Raw genomic sequence first — 20,622 nt, 5'->3', positions numbered from 1 at the left:
ATATCCAAAACTGCCCAGCAAACCTTCCACAACAACCTATCAAAAATTCAACAACCACCACCGCCCACCAAAATTTCATTCCCACTCACTGACTGTTCTGAGATGCAAAACAGCTTCCCACGTCGATTTGTTCATATCCAATAGTATTGTGTAATCCACCCACCAGTTAACCTTAGATCTAGTGCCACTTGACAAGCTATCTCCAAATTGTCACTGAATCTATACCGCCAAACAAAATCCACAAAGACCATTGTCACATGTGACAATTCCTATAACTTTCTAAGCTAACTAATCCCAGGTCAGAAATCTCCTAAAAAGAAAATCTTCTGAAAACCATCACCAACTCTAACTGAAAAGTTTGAGCTTGAACAGCTTTTGGATTACTAACAGGAGTAGAGAAGGATAATGGCTTAGATACAAAAATAGTATGGAGGTGTCTGTAAGGGCTCTTTCTATGCTGTAATAAACAATCTTTAATGGCTATCAGGTGTTTCGGGTTGACCTGAAGACATCAAATCCACATGTCTTTTTCCTGCTCACAGAACATGCAGTGTGACAGGATAATGTTGAGAGTTGTGTAGTGTATATACTCAGTGGCCACTTTATTAGGTACCCCCTGGCCACTGAGTTGTTTGTGGTCTTCTGCTGCTGTTGCTCATCCACTTCAGGGTTTGACAAGCTGTGCATTCAGAGGTACCATTAAGCACACCACTGGAGCAATGTGCAATTATTTGAGTTACTGTCACCTTCCTTTCAGTTTGAACCATTCTGGACATTCTCCCCGACCTCTCTCATTAACAAGGCATTTTTGCCCACAGAATTGATGCTCGCTGGATGTTCTTTTTTAGTTTTCGCTCCATTCTCTGCAACCTCTAGAGACTGCTGTGTGTGAAAATCCCAGGAAGTCAGTTTCTGAGATAGCTTAAACACCCCGTCCGGCACCATCAATCATTCCACGTTCAAAGTCACACAGATCACATTTCTTCCCCACTCTGATGGTTGGTCTGTACAACAACTGTACCTTTTGACCATATCTGCCTGCCTTTATGCATTGAATTGCTGCCACATAATTGGCTGATTAGGTATTTGCATTAATGTGCAGGTGTACAGTTGTACCTAATAAAGTGACCATTGAATGTATTGTCCTATAGGGTAGGTAAAATTAATACAGTTCAATGCGAGGTCAACCCACTCTTACTGAGTTTTTTGAGGAAGTTACCCAGAAAGTTGATGAAGGCAAGGGAGTTGATGCTGTCTACATGGACTTTAGCAAGACCTTTGACAAGGTTCCGCGATGGAGTTTGGTCAAGAAGGTTCAGTTGCACGGCATTCAAGATGAGGTAGTAAATTGGATTAGACATTGGCTTTGTGGGAGAAGCCTGATGATGGTCGAAGATGATTGAATCTCTGACTGGAGACCTGTAACCACATGGATCAGAGCTGGGTCCATTGTAGTTTGCCTTCTATATCAACAATCTTTATGATAATGTGGTAAACTGGATCTACAAATTTACAATGACACCAAAATTGGTGGTGTAGTGGACAGTGAGTAAGGCTATCGAAGCTCACAGTGGGATCTGGACCAGCTCGAAAAATAAGCTGAGAAATGGCAGATAGAATTTAATGCAGACCACTACGACATATAGCACTTATGGAGTACAAAACTGGTATAGGACTTATAGGACTGAGTGGTATGGCACTGTGGGGTGTGGTAGAACAGAGGGATCTTGGACTTCAGATCTATTATTTTCTTGAAAGTGGCATCACAGGTAGACCACGTCATAAAGAGAGCTTTTGGCACATTGGTCTTCATGAATTGAATTACTGAGTACAGGAGTTGGGATGCTATGGTGAAGTTGCGTAAGGTATTGATAAAGTCTAATCTGGAGTATTGTTTGAAGTGTTGGTTATCTACCTACAGGAAAAATGTAAGTAAGATTGAAAAAATGTAGAGAGAATTTACAAGGATTTTACCTGGACTTGAGGTGCTGAGTTACAGGGAAATGTTGAATAGGTTAGTACTTTATTCCCTGGAGTATAGAAGAATGAGGGGAGATTTGATAGAGGTATGCAAAATTATGAGGGTATAGCTGGGGTAAATACCAGATTTTTCATTGAGTTTCGGTGAGACCAGAACTAGAGGTCATGGGTTAAGGGTGAAAGATAAAAGGTTTGAGGGGAACACAGAGGGAACCTCTTTACTCAGCAAGTGGTGAGGATGTGGAATAAGCAGCTACTGTGTGTGGCAGATGCAGGTTTCATTTCAACATTTAAGAGAAATTTAGATAAGTATATGATGGGAGGGGTATGGAGAGATATGGATCAGCAGAGGCTAGATGGGCCAAAGGGTCTGTTTCGGGACTGTAGTGTTCTATGACTCCATGCAACAATGGATTAGAGGCTGCTGAAATAATCTTCTGGATAATCTATGTGAAACGCCTGGTGGGAAAGATCTACAGCAATTTCACAGTATCATCTGCTAATTAGATTATAGAAAATAATGGTTGCTTTTAAAAATTCCGCAGTCCTCATTGTGATTGTAAATAACATACAAGACAAAGTAAAGCCCTAGGTTATTATTTGGCCTTATTGGCTGTGCAGTGCAGATTTATCAAAATGATACTTGGATTTGAGAGATTAAATTATAATGAAAGCGTACTGAATCTATACCCCGGAAATAAAAGATTGGTGATACGAAACCTGCAACCCAATTTTATATTGGTCCTGGTTTTTCTTTCTTCAACTTCAGTTCTGACATTAAACCCCATCACTCCAATACTGCAGCCCTGAAAACTTGGTGATTCTGCTTTCTTCTTCTGAGGTGAAGTATTTTCCTTAAACTGGTCTCACCACCAGTTTTTCTAATGAGAGGCAGGTTAATGTAAACAGGGGTTTGGAGGTTTCCTTTAAGGTAACAGCTTTCCCTTCCAAGATGACAAAGATAAATTGCTTTGTCCAGGGCCATCTGCACTGGTGAAAGAATGGCCAATCTGCATGATAGATGGCCTGTCAGCCCTTCCAGTCTTAATAAAAGTACTGAGAACATCAATTAACTATCCCAAAGAAATCTAAAGTTGTCTGCAATTAATCATCTGAAGCTCTGCCTCCAAAAATAACTACTGGCTATATTTGTTAAAAAAATGTCAATCCACAAGTATCCTAATGGCCCAACCAAATTTTAAACAAAATAAAGTTAGATCTCTGCACTCTGTCTGCATTCATAAGGTGTGTATGTGCTGGTGGCTGGAATGCTCGGAGCTCAGGTTAGAGTTGTATGTAGATTCAAGTTTGTTTGCGTGTGCATGTGGTATGTGAGTCTGTAGGTGTGTATTTGTGTCTAATACAAATGCACATGTTTACAAATACACTGCAAAAAAGGATCACCTGGTGGTTATTCATTTCAATTTGACTTCCCATTTCTATTCTGACATACTACCATGATGAGGCCAAGCACAGCTTGGAGGAGCAACACATCATATTCAGTCTGGGTGGCCTCAAGCCTGATGGTATGAGCGATTTCTCCAACTTGTGGTAATTTCTCCCCTCTTCCTCCTTCCCCCTTTTTCCATTCCCCGTTCTCGCCCCTTCTCTTCTCCTCACCTGCCCATCACCTCCCTCTGGGACTCCTCTTCCTCTTTCTTCTACGGTCCACAGTCCTCTGCATTCTTCTTCAGCACTTTACTATCTATCACCTCTTAGTTCCTTACTTCATCCACTTTCACCTTCTACCACACCTGGTCTCACCTATCACTTGCCAGCTTGTAGTCCTTCCCCTCCCCACCTTCTTCTTCTGATTTCTGCCCCCTTCTTTCTAGTCCTAATGAAGGTTTCTTATGAATGACTGCCTATTCCACAGGTGCTGCCTGACTATGTTTATATGAGTGCTTATGGGACGGAGAGGGGGCTTCTGTGGGGATGCAGACTTGTTTGTCTGTATGCCTATATGTGCATGTATTTACCGGAGGCTCCAGGTGTGTTTTCAAGTATGCGTGTATGTGTGGTTGAGTTACGAGTTAAGGCTTTGTGTGTGGTGCTCAGATTTGTGCATCTGCAGATTTTCTCTTGTTTAACTGCAATGGAGGACATTGTTGTTGTTCCTCTCTGTGCCCTGTGGTGCATTGGGCTGCAACCTTGTCATTTCTTTAGCAAGGCTGAGTTGATGCTTGATGCTCAACACTGCACAGACGGAAAGGGTTCAAGCAACTGGCAGGATTCGAACCCGGGACCACTCGCCTTGACGTCCAGTGTGGATGCCACCAGCTGGCCAATGGAGGACTTTGCAGAACGTTGCATTCATTGAATAATGAGCTGAGAAACAGTTCAACACATTCTCATTTTACAATCTGCTGCAGTGGTGCGTCTACATTAATTCCCCAGATATTCCCTGCCTTGTTTATCATAGTGTACATACGTCCACTCTTCCTCTGCATCATTACCTTTGACCTCCAGCCACACATCCATGTGATTCAGAAACCGGGCACTTGCTTGTAAAGAATGGACATGTTTACTAAAATAACAAACCAGCATCTGACCTTAAGTTACTAGGCATTAATCCAGTGCTCTATGTCAACTGACTCTCATAAACCCCTCAAGCACGAGCTGATATTGTTATCTGAAACACTTAATTGAATAACATCCTTGCAGCTGTCATCTGGTATTCTATATATGTACAGTTATATTTACTTAAGGATGGCGGATTCTCTCTGATAAGTTGGATTTCCTTCTTTTTTCCTGCATTGAATGATGTGTGCAAATTCTTTAAGTATGATTCAGATCAAAATCTCCTCTGCCCCTGCTCCCCTGCTCTGGTCTTTAGTCATAACTCACTTCTCAGTGCATTCCAGAATCCCTGAATCCTCAACCTGTTCTTTAATCCCAGGACAGAGGGTGAAGAAGGGATTTACTGTAATAATTACAATGCTATAGGGATTTAACAAGGTAAACTGTGGTACTGTACCGGCGTCATAGTTCCAACAACCCCAGTCCAATTCTGACCTTTGGTTCTGTCGGTGTGATACAGCTACTTAAGATGATATCCACCATAAACTGAGGCTATCTGAATACTGTTGCCCACATCCTGCCCTATACTGGATACTGGTTAAACAACAGTTTGATTTAAAAAATTACAAAGATCTTTCTGTCCCTGTAACTTCTGGGATTTCTGCATCCTTCAGCTGCTACTCCTTTGATTGTTTCCAAATTTTGTTGCTCCACATCCCCAAATGTTCCCTGGTAAGTGTATAACTCAGTGCTGATTGGACAGATTTTATCAAGTACTGTCTTTGAGACCAGCTTTATTTAGGAACAATTGGAGGCCTATGCAAACTTTTTCAAAGGTTTTCTGGATTCCAGTTAGCTACAATGTTGAATATCCAAAAGACCTTAAGACATAAGAGCAGAATTAGGCCATTCAGCCCATCGAGTCTGCTCTGCCATTCCATCATGTCTGATCCTGGATCCCACTCAACCCCATACGCCTGCCTTCTTGCCACATCCTTTGATGTTCTGACCAATCAGGAAATTATCAAATTCCACTTTAAATATACCCATGCACTTGGCCTCCACCGCAGTCTGTGGCAGAGAATTCCACAGATTCACTACTCTCTGAATAAAAAAATATTCTCCTTACCTCTGTTCAAAAAGGTTGCCCCTCAGTTTTGAGGCTGTGCCCTCTAGTTCTGGATACCCCCACCATAGGAAACATCCTCTCCACTTCCACTTTATCTAGTCCCGTCAACACTCTCAAATACCTAGCAAAAATCTCCGGATATCATTTTTGAAAATTTCACTTGAGATTTTTCATCATTTTTGGTAGAATGCTAAAGATTTCTGTAAACTTTTTATGTGAAAAATAGTTGTTAATTTTACTCAATATAACAACACTGAGTTTAAAGTACATGCCTCCAATTAAATATATCCATCATATTATTACCTTAAATCGCCTAACTAAATTAACTTCCAATCTACATATAAACAAAATTGCTAAGCTTGAGTAATGTGCTTTTTTTAACTTGACCCTTTGAACTATGGTGCCATTTTAGAGAAAATATGATGCCCCACTTCCAAGATACAAAAACATCACTGCTAACTCAATCCCAACATTGACAACAGGTTTTACAGCAAATAGGAGGTGATTCTAAGCTGGTGTTTGACCATCATTTGACCATATGACAGTAGGAAGCCCTGCTAAGGTAAAATTCAATGGGAATAAGGAAGAAAAAACACTCCATTGCCCATAGTCAGACTTAGCTGCGAGGATGGTGGTCATTCTCGTTGGGATCCAACCATCTCAACCTTAGGCAGGAACTTCACAGGGCAGTGGCCAATAGCAACAGCTTTGGCAATGACCATCTCTCCCTCATTAGACCAGAAGCAGTGAGGATTACAGTGTTTAGTTCCATGTTCATCTCCTCAGTTAACAAAGGAACGTATTTTGAAAAGTAACTCTGGACGATATTCAGGAATCTTGATCACAGTGTGTATGTCATCCACATGGTGAACTGAGGTGAAGGTATTATTGATAGGAACCTGAACTTCAGGCCTCATCCAGACTGAAAGACAAAGGCAGCAATGGCATGAGAACAGTACTGCCATGTCGCACAATGTCATCTTAATAACCTAATTACATTGATAGAAAAACTGCCGTGTAGGTAGACAATAAGGTCATAACAAGATAGATTGGGGAGGTCGAAAGTATATTCTTATTGTACCCTGCTGGTGGATCAACGGAGTCATGGGAGTATCTTCTCCACACATACAGCAGTTGAGATGGTAGATCCCCACTTTCATCTCAGAGGTAAGTAGGGAACACCTTGTATACTGACCATGCAAGAGACACCCATATTTCCCAACAGGGTTCTCAAAAGCCTTCCACAACAATGCAATGCCACGAATGATTTGATCAGGTCCCTGTTCAACTAGTGCAAAACTTGCACACACTTGTATTTAAATCTCCTTGAGATAAAGGCCACCTTGATTTCCATTGGCCATTTTGATTACTTTTAATAACTGTGTGTAAGGATTTACAGAATTGTGAATACAGACAGCAAGATGTCTTTCTTTCTTCTCTCCGCCATTTCACTGAGCAGATTCCGCCACACTTGTGAATGCTAAACAAGTGCACGGCTCTGCAGAGGAAATGAGCTGAGAGACGATCCGGATTTTCCATGAGGATCTTACCCTGTCATTCACCTTCTCATGAAAGAATTCAAATAGAAGAGAATGACTGTAATTGTAGTGAACAACCTTTTGCCTTTTGAAATCGCGTTAGATAATTATGCTGCATTCACCTTAACTTTTCAAAAGACGGTCTCTTTCACAAAAATGGTCTTGCATGAAATATAAAATAATGTAAAATAAACCCCAAGAAAGATTGTTTTGAGTTCTACACAAACTGCCATCCAGACATCACACATTATTTCTGCATGAAGTGTGCACTTACACAGTGTCCCTACTGGATATGCACAGCAAAGCTATAAAAAATACTTTTCCCCATGGTAAATTGCATTACACATCAGCTCGCAGGAAGAGGGAAATAATTTCTGGATTGGAGTCCCAAAGCATCGCTGATTATATTTCCAAGTCTACCTAAGTATTTTTAACCTTCATTATGCAGTGACTGGGAACTGGCTGTTGACCTAAAAATATGATTCACACAAATATTTAATGCCTGTGGACTTCCCCTTTTGTAGGGATTGGTAACAAGAGATGTACATGGCATCCAGCAACAGTGAACAACCAGCCAATCAATAAAGACAAACTTGCACAGATAACAAACCAGGAGAAGTAACAAGTGCCATTTTTAACTAACCTTTTGAACTCTGTAAAATACAAAATAAAGGCCAGAAAATTGGAAAATTTATTAATGTCATATTTACAAGGTACAGTGGAAAACTTAACTTGTATACCAGTCATACTGATCATTTCATTACAACAGTACATTGAGGTAGTACAAGGGGAAACAGCAGCAGTATAAGTGTCACGGTTACAGAGAACGTGCAGTGCAGATGGCCAATAAGGTGCAAGGTCATAACAGTGCGTCCTGCTTGGTGGCGCAATAATATCAGCGCCGGACTCTGGAGTGAAGGTTCCCGAGGTTGAATCTAAGTCGGGTTGAACGTCAAGCTAGCAACTCAGCCTCATAAAAACAGAATGGCTTGCTACAGAAACACCGTCATGACAGTGCCCTGATAACTTCACTGCCGAGTTAAGGGCTATTCTTCTTCTTCATAACAGTGTAGACTGGGGGTCAAGAGTCCATTCTTATCATATCATATACATGAAAACATTATTATTAACAACTGCAAGTAAAATAGCAACTATACTTTATAATTTAAAAATAGATGGGTCCACAAATTTCTCCCTACTTGGTAAGATGAAATATGCTGTACAGGAGTATCACAACACCATTGCTTATAGAGCAGAGTTATAGTTACCAACTAAGGATGAATTTCTAGACAACAAATCTTGAAATATTTATCTGAAGGAATGATAATTTACTCAGACAAAATTATAGATGATAGTAATCATCTAGTTATTAATCAGTTGAGAGTTTAAATCATGAACACTTGAATCTCCTAGTTTGCTCGTTTTTGTTGATGTAAGTTGCAAAAGCCAAATCCATGGCTTCACTGACAGTGACAGCTAAATTTCTTTATTTAGTTGCTTTCCTGCAACTCCATAATCTGCTGTTAGATTTTTCACATTATAACTTTCAGCATTACCAGTCTTATCTTTATTTGTCAATCCAAGTTCTGACTACAATCAGAGACAATCGCCAGAATTGAGGCAGTAGCCAATATCTACGCAGCTGCTGTAATGCTCAAGAAACACCTGGTTCTCTTTCACTGACAATCCCTCTATTGGTTCCACTCCTATGGCCCATGAATAACTTGCTTTTTGTACAGCACCTGGGAGCTGAACTGCAACATATGGTCCCATCTGTAACGGTTCCTCTCCAACCTATGTTTTCTGATGTGTGTAAAGATAACTGCCTGTTTACATTAGCTATAAAGAAACAGAAGGGAAGATGTGAGCAGGTCAAACACTGGGCATCCGTTCAATAACTGTGTACACTGCTGTACAATTATTGTTATTGGTGGTACCTTCATAATGAAGTTCTAAATAACTGATTGTTAATCTCATTGCTGTGCAAGCTACAGCTGTCATATACCACCAGAACTATAATTTCTAAACTAATTCATTGTTTCCAGTCTTAAGCATTTTGAATCATTTCCTGAAGTCACAATGTTGCATGGAAAAAAAACAGGAGTTATTAACTTACCATTGAGAATATTGTTTCCATCTCAACCTCTCACTCTACTAGACTTACATATGTTGTGGGATATTCGCCCACAATGTTAGTGCCATGTTGTGCAAGCATAGACTTGGAATGATGAACAGACCGCTAATAGAGAGTTTCTCGTGCATTTGCCTCTTCTTTTCCCCGCACATTCAGAAGATAACGTGTTCGCTGATTTTTCCAATCTGTGCTCAGGACACAAACAAGCCCTGTTGGTCCTCTTTAGGTTAGCTCAGGCCATAGCAGTCTATTCAGCAGGCTTCAATCATAGTGATCTATTAGGCACTTGGCAAAGGGCAATAAAATGAAATTAGGCTTAACCGGAATGGCCATTGTGTAAGTGGGCCAGTGTTAGAGTGGTTAGGCATTAGCTCAAGAGGCTTAACTGGGAAGGGGTGAAAGCTCTAGGTCAGTTTCTGATAAGTTTCTTTCTTTGTCTATCAGTACGTAGTTAGTGCAGTGACCATGGGTCCAGGGTCAGTGGTCTGTGGTTTGTGTGAGGTATAGAAACTCTAGTCGACCTCCAACCTCCCTGATAACTACATCTGCCCAAAGTGCATCGAGCTACAGCTCCTCCAAAACTGTGTTTGGGAGCTGAGTGACATTTGGCTCATACAGGAGAATGAGGAGGTAGATAGGAGCTATGGGGAGGTGGGGGTGGGGGTGGGGGGGGTAACCACAACTAAGTTGCAGGAGGCAGGTAGCTGGATGACTGTCAGGAGAGGGAAAAGGAATAGGCAAACAGTGCAGAGTACTCCTGTGACTGATTGTGACTCGTGACTCAGTACTCTTTGGATACTGTTTGGGGTGGAAAGCCTCAGCAACTAGGTCTCTGGCACTGAGTCTGACTCTGGCTCAGAAGGGAAGGAGGACACGGGGAATGCATTAGTGATAGAGGATTCCATAGTTTTCAGGAGCAGACAGGAGATTCTGTGGGCGTGACAGAGACACCCAGATGCTATGTTGCCTTTCTGGTGCTCTTGTGAAAATCCTACTGTATAACAAACAACAGGATAGGACGAACGTCTGTTTGGAGACTCTTTTTGATTGGAAATTATACAGGGAGTGGTGATAAGTAAACATAAAGAAAAATATCTACTGGTATGTCCAGCTATCAATAGCACATGCACTGTTCATTCATCCTCCGGGGGTTCATGCTTAATTTATATTTGTAGGTTTGGCTTCAGTGGCTCAGTACCAAGTCACCAGTAAGGGAGAAGATTGATCTTTCATAAATAATTAGCTTCAAAACCATTTTTTAACTGGGAACTTTTTCATCACAACATTATTTGTATCTTGTGTATGGTCCATGATCCATTGGTAGACATATAAGTCCTGGGCAAAAATAGAAGGATTTAAAACTTGAAAAAACCCCCACGAAGAATGGTAAAAACTGGCATGGGTATTGACACTGAACAGATGTGTCCCAGCTTCTTGCAACAGCTGAAATTTCAAACTGATTAACAAATGGCCCACCCACAGTCTGAATCCCTGTCAGAAAGCATCTTGCTGGATGCTGATTCAACCACATCAAAATAACATAACATCAAGCAGAATTTGATTGTTCTGTTTAAACAAATGTGGCAAACTCTGTCTCTAGCTCATACAGAGCTGTTTGTGCAATCTGGTTCATGTCCAGATTATAAATAACCCCAGTGATTTATTTTGTACTTAAAATGTGATGAGAGCCAATGGAGAAGTTTCATTAGTAATCTAAAACACCCCTTCAACTCTGAACAAAATACATTATTGTCAAACAAACCCTCAAGCATTCCAGGTGAACTTTTTCATCACCAATTATTAGCAATTCTGTATGCGCTTTATTATACTGAACTGAAATGCTGATGGATGAAAACCAACAGGGATAAATTATGGCTATCTGCTAAGGTAAAAGAAAGGTGATAGTCAGTAGAAGTTCTTTTTATGTGTCTTTTGGATTTTAATTTCTATTGAAGCCAGCCATGTGAAAGTATCATTGCACTGTGTCTTACTGCATCCTGGAGGCAAAGCAGAACGTGTGATCAATGGAGCTCTTGGGAAAATATGTATGCTCCTTCTAAATTGTCCCAGGTTTGCAATTTCACTTTTAACTCTGCATACATTTTGTAATCCTTGGCTCATACATCTTTGCAACTCATCTGTCATAACTGACAGATAGCTTAGCGGCACGGCCGTGTAGTGGTTAGCACAGTGCTTTACAGTACAGGTGGCATGGGTTCGATTCCTGCTGCTGCCTGTAAGGAATTAGTACATTCTGCCCATAACTGGATGGGTTTCCTCCAGGTGCCTCCCACAGTCCAAAGATGTACTGGTTGGTAGGGTAAATGGTCATTGTAAATAGTCCCACGATCAGGCTAGGATTAAATTGAAGGGTTGCTGAACAGTGTGCCTCTAAGGGCCAAAAGGCCTACTCCACACTGGGTCTCAATAAAAATATATACTTTGCTAGTCGATTTAATAACCTCTAAGTTCAAAGACATGAATTCTGTAATGACTGAATGAAGGGGTGCTATGAGTAAAGGTGGCAGCTATGGTTTTATAATCTGCATTTCTATTGTGAGACTACTTCTGTGACTCAGTGGTCAAGTGGAGCATATGTTATTCACGTTACCAGGTTAGTTTAAGGTTCCTGCAGAGTTAGCTGCTCTCATCTGGAGGATAAAACATAGGAGCCAAACTAGACCATTCAGCCCATCGAGTCTACTCCACCACACTATCATGGCAGATACACTTTCCCTCAATCACATTCTCCTGCCTTCTCTTTGTAATCTTTAACCCCCTTACTAATGAAGAATCTATCAATCTTCACTTTAAATATACTCAATGACTTTGCCCCCATAGTTATCTGTGGCAATGAATTCCATAGATTTACCATCCTCTTGCTAAAGAAATTCCTCCTCATCTCTCTTCTGAGCTGTGCCTCTGGTTCTAGACTCCCAAAACATAGGAAACACTTTGGTAGTAGAAATAAATGTGCTGACTATTTTCTAAATGGGGAGAAAATCCAAAAATCTGAGATACAAAGGGACTTGGGAGTCCTTGTGCAGAGCACCCTAAAGGTTAATTTGCAGGTTAAGTCAGTGTTAAGAAAGACAACTGCAATGTTAGCATTTATTTCAAGAGGTCTAGAATACAAGAGCAGGGATGTGATGCTGAGGCTTTATAAGACACTGGTGAGGCCTCACTTTGAGTATCGTGAACAACTTTGGGCTCCTCATTTAAAAGAAGATGTGCTGGTGTGGGAGAGGGTTCTGAGGAGGTTCATAAGGATGATTGGCTCCCCAATAATTCCTCAAAGAATTCCAACAGGTTCACCAGGAATGATTTTCCCTTAAGGAAACCAGGCAGACTTTGTCCTATCTTGTCCTGTTAATTGTCCTTAACAATTGACTCCAACATCTTCCCAACCACTAAGGTCAGGCTAACTGATCTATACTTCCCTTTCTGCTGCCTTCCTCCTTTCTTAAAGAGTGGAGTGACATTTACAAATTTCCAGTCCTCTGGCACCATGCCAGAGTCCAATGAGTTTTGAAAGATCATTGCTAATACTTCCACAATCTCTAACGCTACCTCTTTCAAAGTGACTTGACTTCAGAACCCTAGGGTGCAGTTCATCTGGTCCGGGTGACTTATGTACCCTCAGGTCTTTCAGCTTTTTGAGCACCTCCTCCCTTGTAATAGTAACTGCACCCACTTCTCTTCCCTCACACACTACAACATCAGGCACACTGCTGGTGTCTTCCACAGTGAAGACTGATGCAAAATACTCATTTAGTTCATCTGCCATCTCCTTGTCCCCCTTTATTATTTCTCCAGCCTCATTTCTCATTTTCTAGTGGTCCTATATCTACTCTCTTCTCTCTTTCAGTTCATACAGACTTGAAAAAGCTTTTACAATCTACTTTGATATTGTTTGCTAGCTTGCTTTCATATTTCATCTTCTCCCTTCTAATGATACTTTTAGTTGCTCTCTGTAGGTTTTTAAAAGCTTTCCAATCCACTATCTTCCCACTAGTTTTTGCTTTGTTGTATGCCCTCTCTTTTGCTTTTACATTAGCTTTGACTTCCCTTGTCAGCCGTGGTTGTACTATTTTGCCATTTGAGTATTTCTTTGTTTTTGGAATACATCTATCCTGTATCTTCCTAATTTTTCCTAGAAACTCACGTCATTGCTGCTCTGCTCTCATCCCTACCATTAGCTCCTTCCAATTTACTTTGGCCAACTCCCCTCTCATACCAATGTAATTTCCTTTTCTCCACTGAAATACTGCTATGCCAGACTTAACTTCCTCCCTATCAAATTTCAAGTTGAACTCAATCATATTGTGATCACTGGCTCCTAAGGGCTCCTTTACCTCAAGCTCCCTAATCACCTCTGGTTCATTACACAACATCCAGTCCAGTATAGCTGATCCCCCAATAGGCTCAAAGACAAACTGCTCTAAAAAGCCATAGGCATTCAAGAAACTTGGGATGCATTACCAACCTGATTTTCCCAATTGACCTGCATGCTAAAATCTCCAAAGAATATCATAACATTACCCAGTGACTTGGCCTGCACAACCATATGTGGCAAAGAATTTCACAGATTCACTACCCCCGGCTGAAGAAAAATTTCCTTAGCTCTGTTCTAAATGGACTTTCCTCAATTCTGAGGTGGTGCCCTCTGGTTCTGGATTCCCCCATTAAAGAAAACATCCTCTTCACAGACACATCCATACTTTCCATGCCTTTCAATATTCAATAGGTTCAATGAGGTCACTCCTCATTCTTACAAATCTCAGTGAGTACAGGCCCAGGGCGAGAAAATGCTCTTTATATGTTAACCTTTGGAGCCCATGGGATCTAAGACAGAATTGGATCCAAAATTGGCTTGGCAATAAGAAAAAGAAGATGATAGTGGAGGGTTATTTTTGTGATTGGAAGCAAGTGACTAGTGGTGTAGCAGAATTCTTCTCCTATCAGATTCCTTCTTCTCCATCTCTTGACCTTTTCCACTCACCTGGCTTCACTTATCAACTTCCAGCTAGCATTCTTTCCCTCCCCCAACCTTTTTGTTCTGGCATCTTTCCCCTTTCTTCTCCGTCCTGAAGAAGGGTCTCAACCCGAAACGTCGAATATCAATTCATTTCCATATATGCTGATTGAGCTGCTGAGTTTTTTTGTGTGTGTTGCTTTGGATTTCCAGCATTTGCGGGCTTTCTAGTGTTTATGAATTGCTGGAACCTTACTGTCCATTATATGCATTAATGATTTGATTGTGTCTGAAATCAAAGAGCACAGGTCTAACATGACATCCATAAAGGAATTCTTTCACCAAAGGATAGTTGTAATCTGGAACCAACTCACTGGGGGGATAGTAAAGACTCTGACAATAACTATCTAGATAAGCACTTTGATCACCTGTGGCATGGAGGCCTTGGGCCAAGTGCTGGAAAATAGACTATCGATTTGTAATCAATAATTGGAATGGATCAGGTGAGCCAAAGGGTCTGTTTCTGTGCTGTCTTACTATGACTCTATAAACAGGCAACTTTAAAATAAACTTAAACCTTGTGGAGCCGAAGGCAAATTATTGAAGGTGTAACAATATTGAGTAGCTGGTTGAAGACAAAAGTAGCACTAAAAGTACAGTATACACTTAGAATATAAAACACAGAACAGTACAGCACATGAACAGGCCATTCAGCTCAAAATGCTGTGCCAAGCCAGCTGAAAAGCAAATCAAACAGACCCAAATACTAATCCCTCCTATCTGCACAATATCCATAGCCCTTTATCTTCCTCGCACCCATGTGCCTATCTAGATGTCTTTTAAAAGCCTTTAATATATTTGCCCCTACCACCATACCAGGCAGTGCATTCCAGGCATCCATCACTCTCTGAGTAAAAAAAACACCCCTCACATCCCCTTTGAACCTACCCCCCTCACCTTCAATACATGCCCTCTGGTATTAGACATTTCAGCCCTGGAGAACAGATACTTCCTGTCCACTCTATGTAATAGGTAAAAATATGTATGCCTGTGTCTACTCTACGTATGCCTCCCATAATCTTATGATTGAAGGATCGGACTGGCAATGTTTCACAGTGACCTGTACATTGGCCTCAGCTATTCACAGTAATTAATAATGACCTAAGTAACAAAACAGAAGGCCCTGTATCCATGTTCCTCATAGATTAATAGCTGAATAATGAGTACAGAAGGAGACATAAATTACAAGGGGATGGTGATAAGTGAGCAAAACTGCATTAAATGGAATTCAATGCAAATACAACCACAGTCACCATCTTGAAGCAACAAAGAATTGATCCAGGTATTTCTGACTGGTAAAAATATAAGGACATCAGGGCTCTGTAAATATAAATAAAAGACTGAACATTTGTATAATTTTATACAAGTCTTATATGACATAATTACGGACTATTCCTGCCTCTGCATTGCAAGAAGGATATGTTGACCTTGGAAGGAGTGCAATGGAGATTCAGCACATCATTACCAGCCCTCCAAATGATAAATTATGGGGTGATTATATAAACCAGGCTTGTATTCTCTGGAATGTGAAAGACTAAAGGGTGATTTAATTGAGGGTTTTAGGTTTTTGAAAGTAATTGATAGAGTAGGTGATTCAAATATTTTCCACTGGAAGTTGAAGTCTAGGGCAAGATTTCTATGGTACTCTGATTTTTACTTTAAAACAGGACCGCGACATTCAGGAGATAATTTTTGTTGCTAAAGGAGAAATTCTTCCTCACAAAAACAGAAAGATGTCATTGATATCAGGTATTTAGTAGCTTTACTTTGGGCTTCCAAACATGCCATGATGATGGAATGAGCCACAATGTCATTAAAAGGCAGAGCCGTCTGAAGGGGTTGGGCAACTTGCTTTTGTCCCTGTGCTCTTCAAAACTCTCCTCTTCTATTCACTTGCTTCAATTACTCCTGCCAACTAGAGAGGAAAACAAGCATTGTAGAGTAATTCATCAAGGAAACAGGCCCTTCATCCCATTTCAGTCATGCCAATCAGGATGCCCATCTCAGCAAGTCTATATTGGGCTCATTATCTCTTTAACCCCTCCTATTCATTTACCTGTCTAAGTGTCTTTTAAGTGCGAGGGGTGATAGATAAGTTCATGGCCGAAGGTAGGAGTCAATTTTAGAAAAACTAGCAATTTATTTTTCAACATAGTCCCTTCCTACATTTACACACTTAGTCCAGCGGTTGTGGAGCGTACGGATCTTGGACCTCTGGGAAGTGTCCACAGCAGGGGTGATTGATAAGGTCGTGGCCTAAGGTAGAAGGAGGTGAGTTATTACTTCAAACTTTCTGCATAATCACTCAAAGAGTTGACCTTCATATGTGCATGTAACGAGAGCTGTATAACTCATCTCCTTCTACCTTAGGCCACCACCTTATCAATCACCCATCTGTGGACACTTTCTGAAGGTCCAATATCCATACAGTCCATGACCGCTGGACTAAGTGTGTAAATGTAGGAGGGGACTATGTTGAAAAATAAATGCGCTAGGTTTTCTAAAACTGACTCCATCTACCTTGGGCCACGAACTTATCAATCACCCGGTATTATTGTACTTGCTTCAGCAGCTTCCTGGGGCCCTTCCTTTCCTATATGCAAAACCTTTAGAAGATCTCAGCAGTCCTCTGTACTGGGTCACAAACAGCAGTAGGGTTTTTTGTGTCAAAGTACCTTTGAACAATGGAAAGACGTGAAAACGTAAGGGGCAGTGTTGAATGTCTTCTGTACTCTAATCATTGCTCCTCTCGTTTCAGGTTTTGTGGCTAACACGTTTGGAGAAACCCTGCTGCTCAAAATGGCGAATTTCAGTTTAGAAGATAATAAAACCAGTTTAACCACAAACGTAACGGTACATGCCAGCCCTTACAAAACCGTCGAGATCGTCTTTATATCTGTGGTAACTGGCTCCCTCAGCCTGGTCACAGTCGTGGGCAACATACTAGTCATGTTGTCCATCAAAGTTAATCGGCAGCTGCAGACTGTGAACAACTACTTCTTGTTCAGCTTGGCCTGCGCTGATCTGATCATTGCAATCTTTTCTATGAACTTGTATACTATCTATGTTATTAAAGGCTACTGGCCCCTGGGTGCTGTGATCTGCGACCTGTGGCTCGCCCTGGATTATGTCACAAGCAACGCTTCTGTCATGAATCTGCTGATCATCAGTTTCGATAGGTACTTTTGCGTAACCAAGCCACTAACTTATCCAGCTCGACGGACCAACAAGATGGCTGGGCTGATGATAGCGGCGGCTTGGATCCTTTCTTTCATCTTATGGGCACCAGCCATCCTCTTCTGGAAGTTCGTTATTGGCGAACGCACCGTGAAAGAGGGCCAGTGTTACATTCAGTTCCTCTCCAACCCCGGCGTGACTTTTGGCACGGCAATTGCAGCCTTCTACCTCCCTGTAGTCATCATGACCGTCCTCTACGTCCAGGTTTCCCTGGCCAGCAGGAGCAGGATGAAAAGCCACAGGACCGAGAGTCAGAAAGAGAAAACCTCCCGCTCTTCCAACTTGCTCAGGAGTTACTTCAGCAGGCACCACAATAACAACACGCCCAAGCCTACGGCGGATTCCTTCGGAGACACCGTCAAGAATGGAAAGCTGGAAGAGAATTCCTCCACCAATCCGGCGACGCCGTGCAACCGGCAGGAGAAGACCTCCAACGAATCCAGCTCCGCCAGCACCGTCTTGTCCATCCCCAAAGGGGATGTGGTACAGAACGCGCAGCTCCCGGCACCCGGCAAGATGCAGGGCTCCAAGTGGTCGAGGATCAAGATAGTCACCAAGCAGAGTGGCAGCGAATGTGTCACGGCCATCGAGATCATGCCCGGCAACACCACCAACAACGTGGCGGAGAACAAGCCCGGCAACGTGGCCAGGAAGTTCGCCAACATCGCCAGGAGCCAAGTCCGGAAGCGGCGCCAAGTGGCGGCCAGGGAGAAGAAGGTAACCCGGACGATCTTTGCGATCCTCCTGGCGTTTATCCTAACTTGGACCCCTTACAATGTCATGGTGCTCATCAGCACCTTCTGCGAGGAATGTGTCCCCGAGACTGTCTGGACCATCGGCTACTGGCTATGTTATATCAACAGCACGGTCAACCCTGCTTGTTACGCTCTCTGCAACATCACCTTCAAGAAGACTTTCAAACAGTTGTTACTGTGCAGATACAAGAATATCGGCAATGCAAGATGAAGTGTTGGCCGCGTGTGTTATAAAACTGGACATGTTGTAAAATGCTCATTGCCGAGGCGTCGGGTTTGCACTGTGCTTTCATTCCAAGTCCAAACTTGTAAATCTCTCTCCCCTTGAAGCGAAGCATGTACATACAGTACCATATAAGCGAAGACGTGAGTGAAATAATAAACAAAATCTTATTCATTGCAGTATCATGCGGGTGATAGCAAGTGGGGGAGCCATTTCGGATATCCAACAGGTCCTGGGTAAATTATGGTATCGGATAAAAGAAAGCAGACGCGTAAAATGACCAAATAACTGAGTGGAGGAGGAGGTCAAAGATCCCAAGAAAGGTTTTTTTTTTGACATTCACCCGGGTCCTGAGATTAAATTACAGCTTTCCCCTCACACCTATTCGTTTGTATGTAACGCGATCTTAACAAAACAATCAACTCGGAGTGGAAGCTGATGAGGAACAGCAGGAACTACCACACTTTCACTACATAATTTACTGGGGTGACATGACTCACTGTTGGGATTTCTATCCGTATTTTTATTTCGAATTGAACTGTTTAACAACGAATCTGTAGAAATCGGGACATATTCTATAGCGTATTTATTGTACTCTTCACACTCATGCTATGACTGGTGTAAAGTTCGTCCTTTAATATTATTTACATAAATATCTGAAACATTGGGCTTTGCAAGGTGTTTTGTGAAACGTTCCCTCCATTCTGCGTTCATTTTCCTCTTTGTCATCGTATCTCGGAAAGCCACAGCATGGTAACAGGTCCTCCACCCTATGTTTAATTGCCTCCATTATAAGATACAAATGGACTGCTTGAAAAACTCAGTGGGTCAAGGAGCATGTACGGTGGGGTGAACAGCCACATTTGAGCTGCGTACATCTCAACGCAATGTGTGCTGTAGGACGGGCAGGTGAGATCAGGGCATGGATCAACCCACTCGGAATTATGATATTGTAGCGATTAGTGAGACCTGGTTACAGGAGGGGTGGGACTGGCAACTCAGTACTCCAGGGTCCCATTGCTTTAGATGTGACAGAGCAGGAGGGATTAGAGGGGGAGGGGTAGTGTTATTAGTCAGGGAAAATGTCACGACAGTGCTCAGGACAGACTGAAGAACTCGTCTAGCGAGGTCTTCTGGGCGCAACTGAGGTATAAGAAAGGTATGACCATGTTAATGGGGCTATATTAGAGACGACTGAACCGTCCAAGCGCTTTGCAGTGCCTTGTAAAAGTATTCATCCTCCAACTGTTTGTTCACATAAATGAGTATTACAACCAGGGACTTGGATCAATTTAACTGAGAATGTTTATTTGCGAATCACATGATCCTTTTTCACAGTACAACCCCATAAATAGGGAACATTGTAAAGCAAGAAAAATAAAAAAAATAAAAAACTGAAATGTCAGCACTTCAAAAGTATTCATACCCGTTTGTTCATTTCTTAGTTGAAGCACCCCTCGCAGCTAAGGCAGCCAGTGGTGTTTTTGGATAAGTTTCTACTAGCTTTGCACAGCACAATGGAGCAAGGTTTGCCCATTCCATCTTGCAAAATTGTTCAAGGTCAGTGGGAAGCAGTGATGGACAGCATTCTTGAGGTCCTGCCAGAGATGTTTAATCAGGTTAAGGTCAGAACTCAACCTGTGCCCCTCAAGGACATCAATTTTCTTCATTTGAAGCCATTCTGGCTGTGTCCTTGGGTTGTTGTCCTGCTGAAAGTCAAACTTGCTCCCCAGTTTGTTTTCTGGCAGATGCAAGCAGGTTTGTATCCAGGATCTCTCTGTATTTACAGCATACATCTCCCCATTAATCCTGACCAGATTTTCAGTCCTTGCTACTGAAAAGCATCCCCATAGCGTGATGCTACATCCATCATATTTTACAATAGGGTTGATGTTACCTCGCTGCTCTGCAGTATTAGATTCACGCTACATGTACCACTGAGTGTTGAGGGCAAGAAGTTCCACTGTAGTCTCGTCTGACCACAAGAACTTCTTCCCCATCTTCACAGTATTTTCTAAATTATGTTTCAGTTCTTTTTAGCCAAGATTTCTTCCTTGCCACTCTTCCATAA

General features: G+C 41.9%; 1 protein-coding gene across 1 annotated transcript in view; it reads left to right on the top strand.

Annotated features, from left to right (window-relative positions):
• The window catches only part of chrm4a (cholinergic receptor, muscarinic 4a), a 94,726-nt gene extending 74,845 nt beyond the window's left edge, over positions 1-19,881 (top strand). Inside the window, exon 2 of the mRNA XM_073049186.1 lies at positions 17,095-19,881. Within this exon, the coding sequence (XP_072905287.1) occupies positions 17,136-18,539 (1,404 nt within the window). The 5' untranslated portion in view covers positions 17,095-17,135 and the 3' untranslated portion in view covers positions 18,540-19,881. The remainder of the gene's footprint in view (positions 1-17,094) is intronic.
• The last annotated feature ends 741 nt before the right edge of the window (positions 19,882-20,622 follow it).

This window comes from Hemitrygon akajei, chromosome 6 (assembly GCF_048418815.1).
Source record: "Hemitrygon akajei chromosome 6, sHemAka1.3, whole genome shotgun sequence".
In the NCBI taxonomy this organism is placed as follows: domain Eukaryota; kingdom Metazoa; phylum Chordata; class Chondrichthyes; order Myliobatiformes; family Dasyatidae; genus Hemitrygon; species Hemitrygon akajei.
The sequence above is the reverse complement of the archived record's forward strand: the minus strand, read 5'-3'. Positions and strand labels throughout refer to the sequence as shown.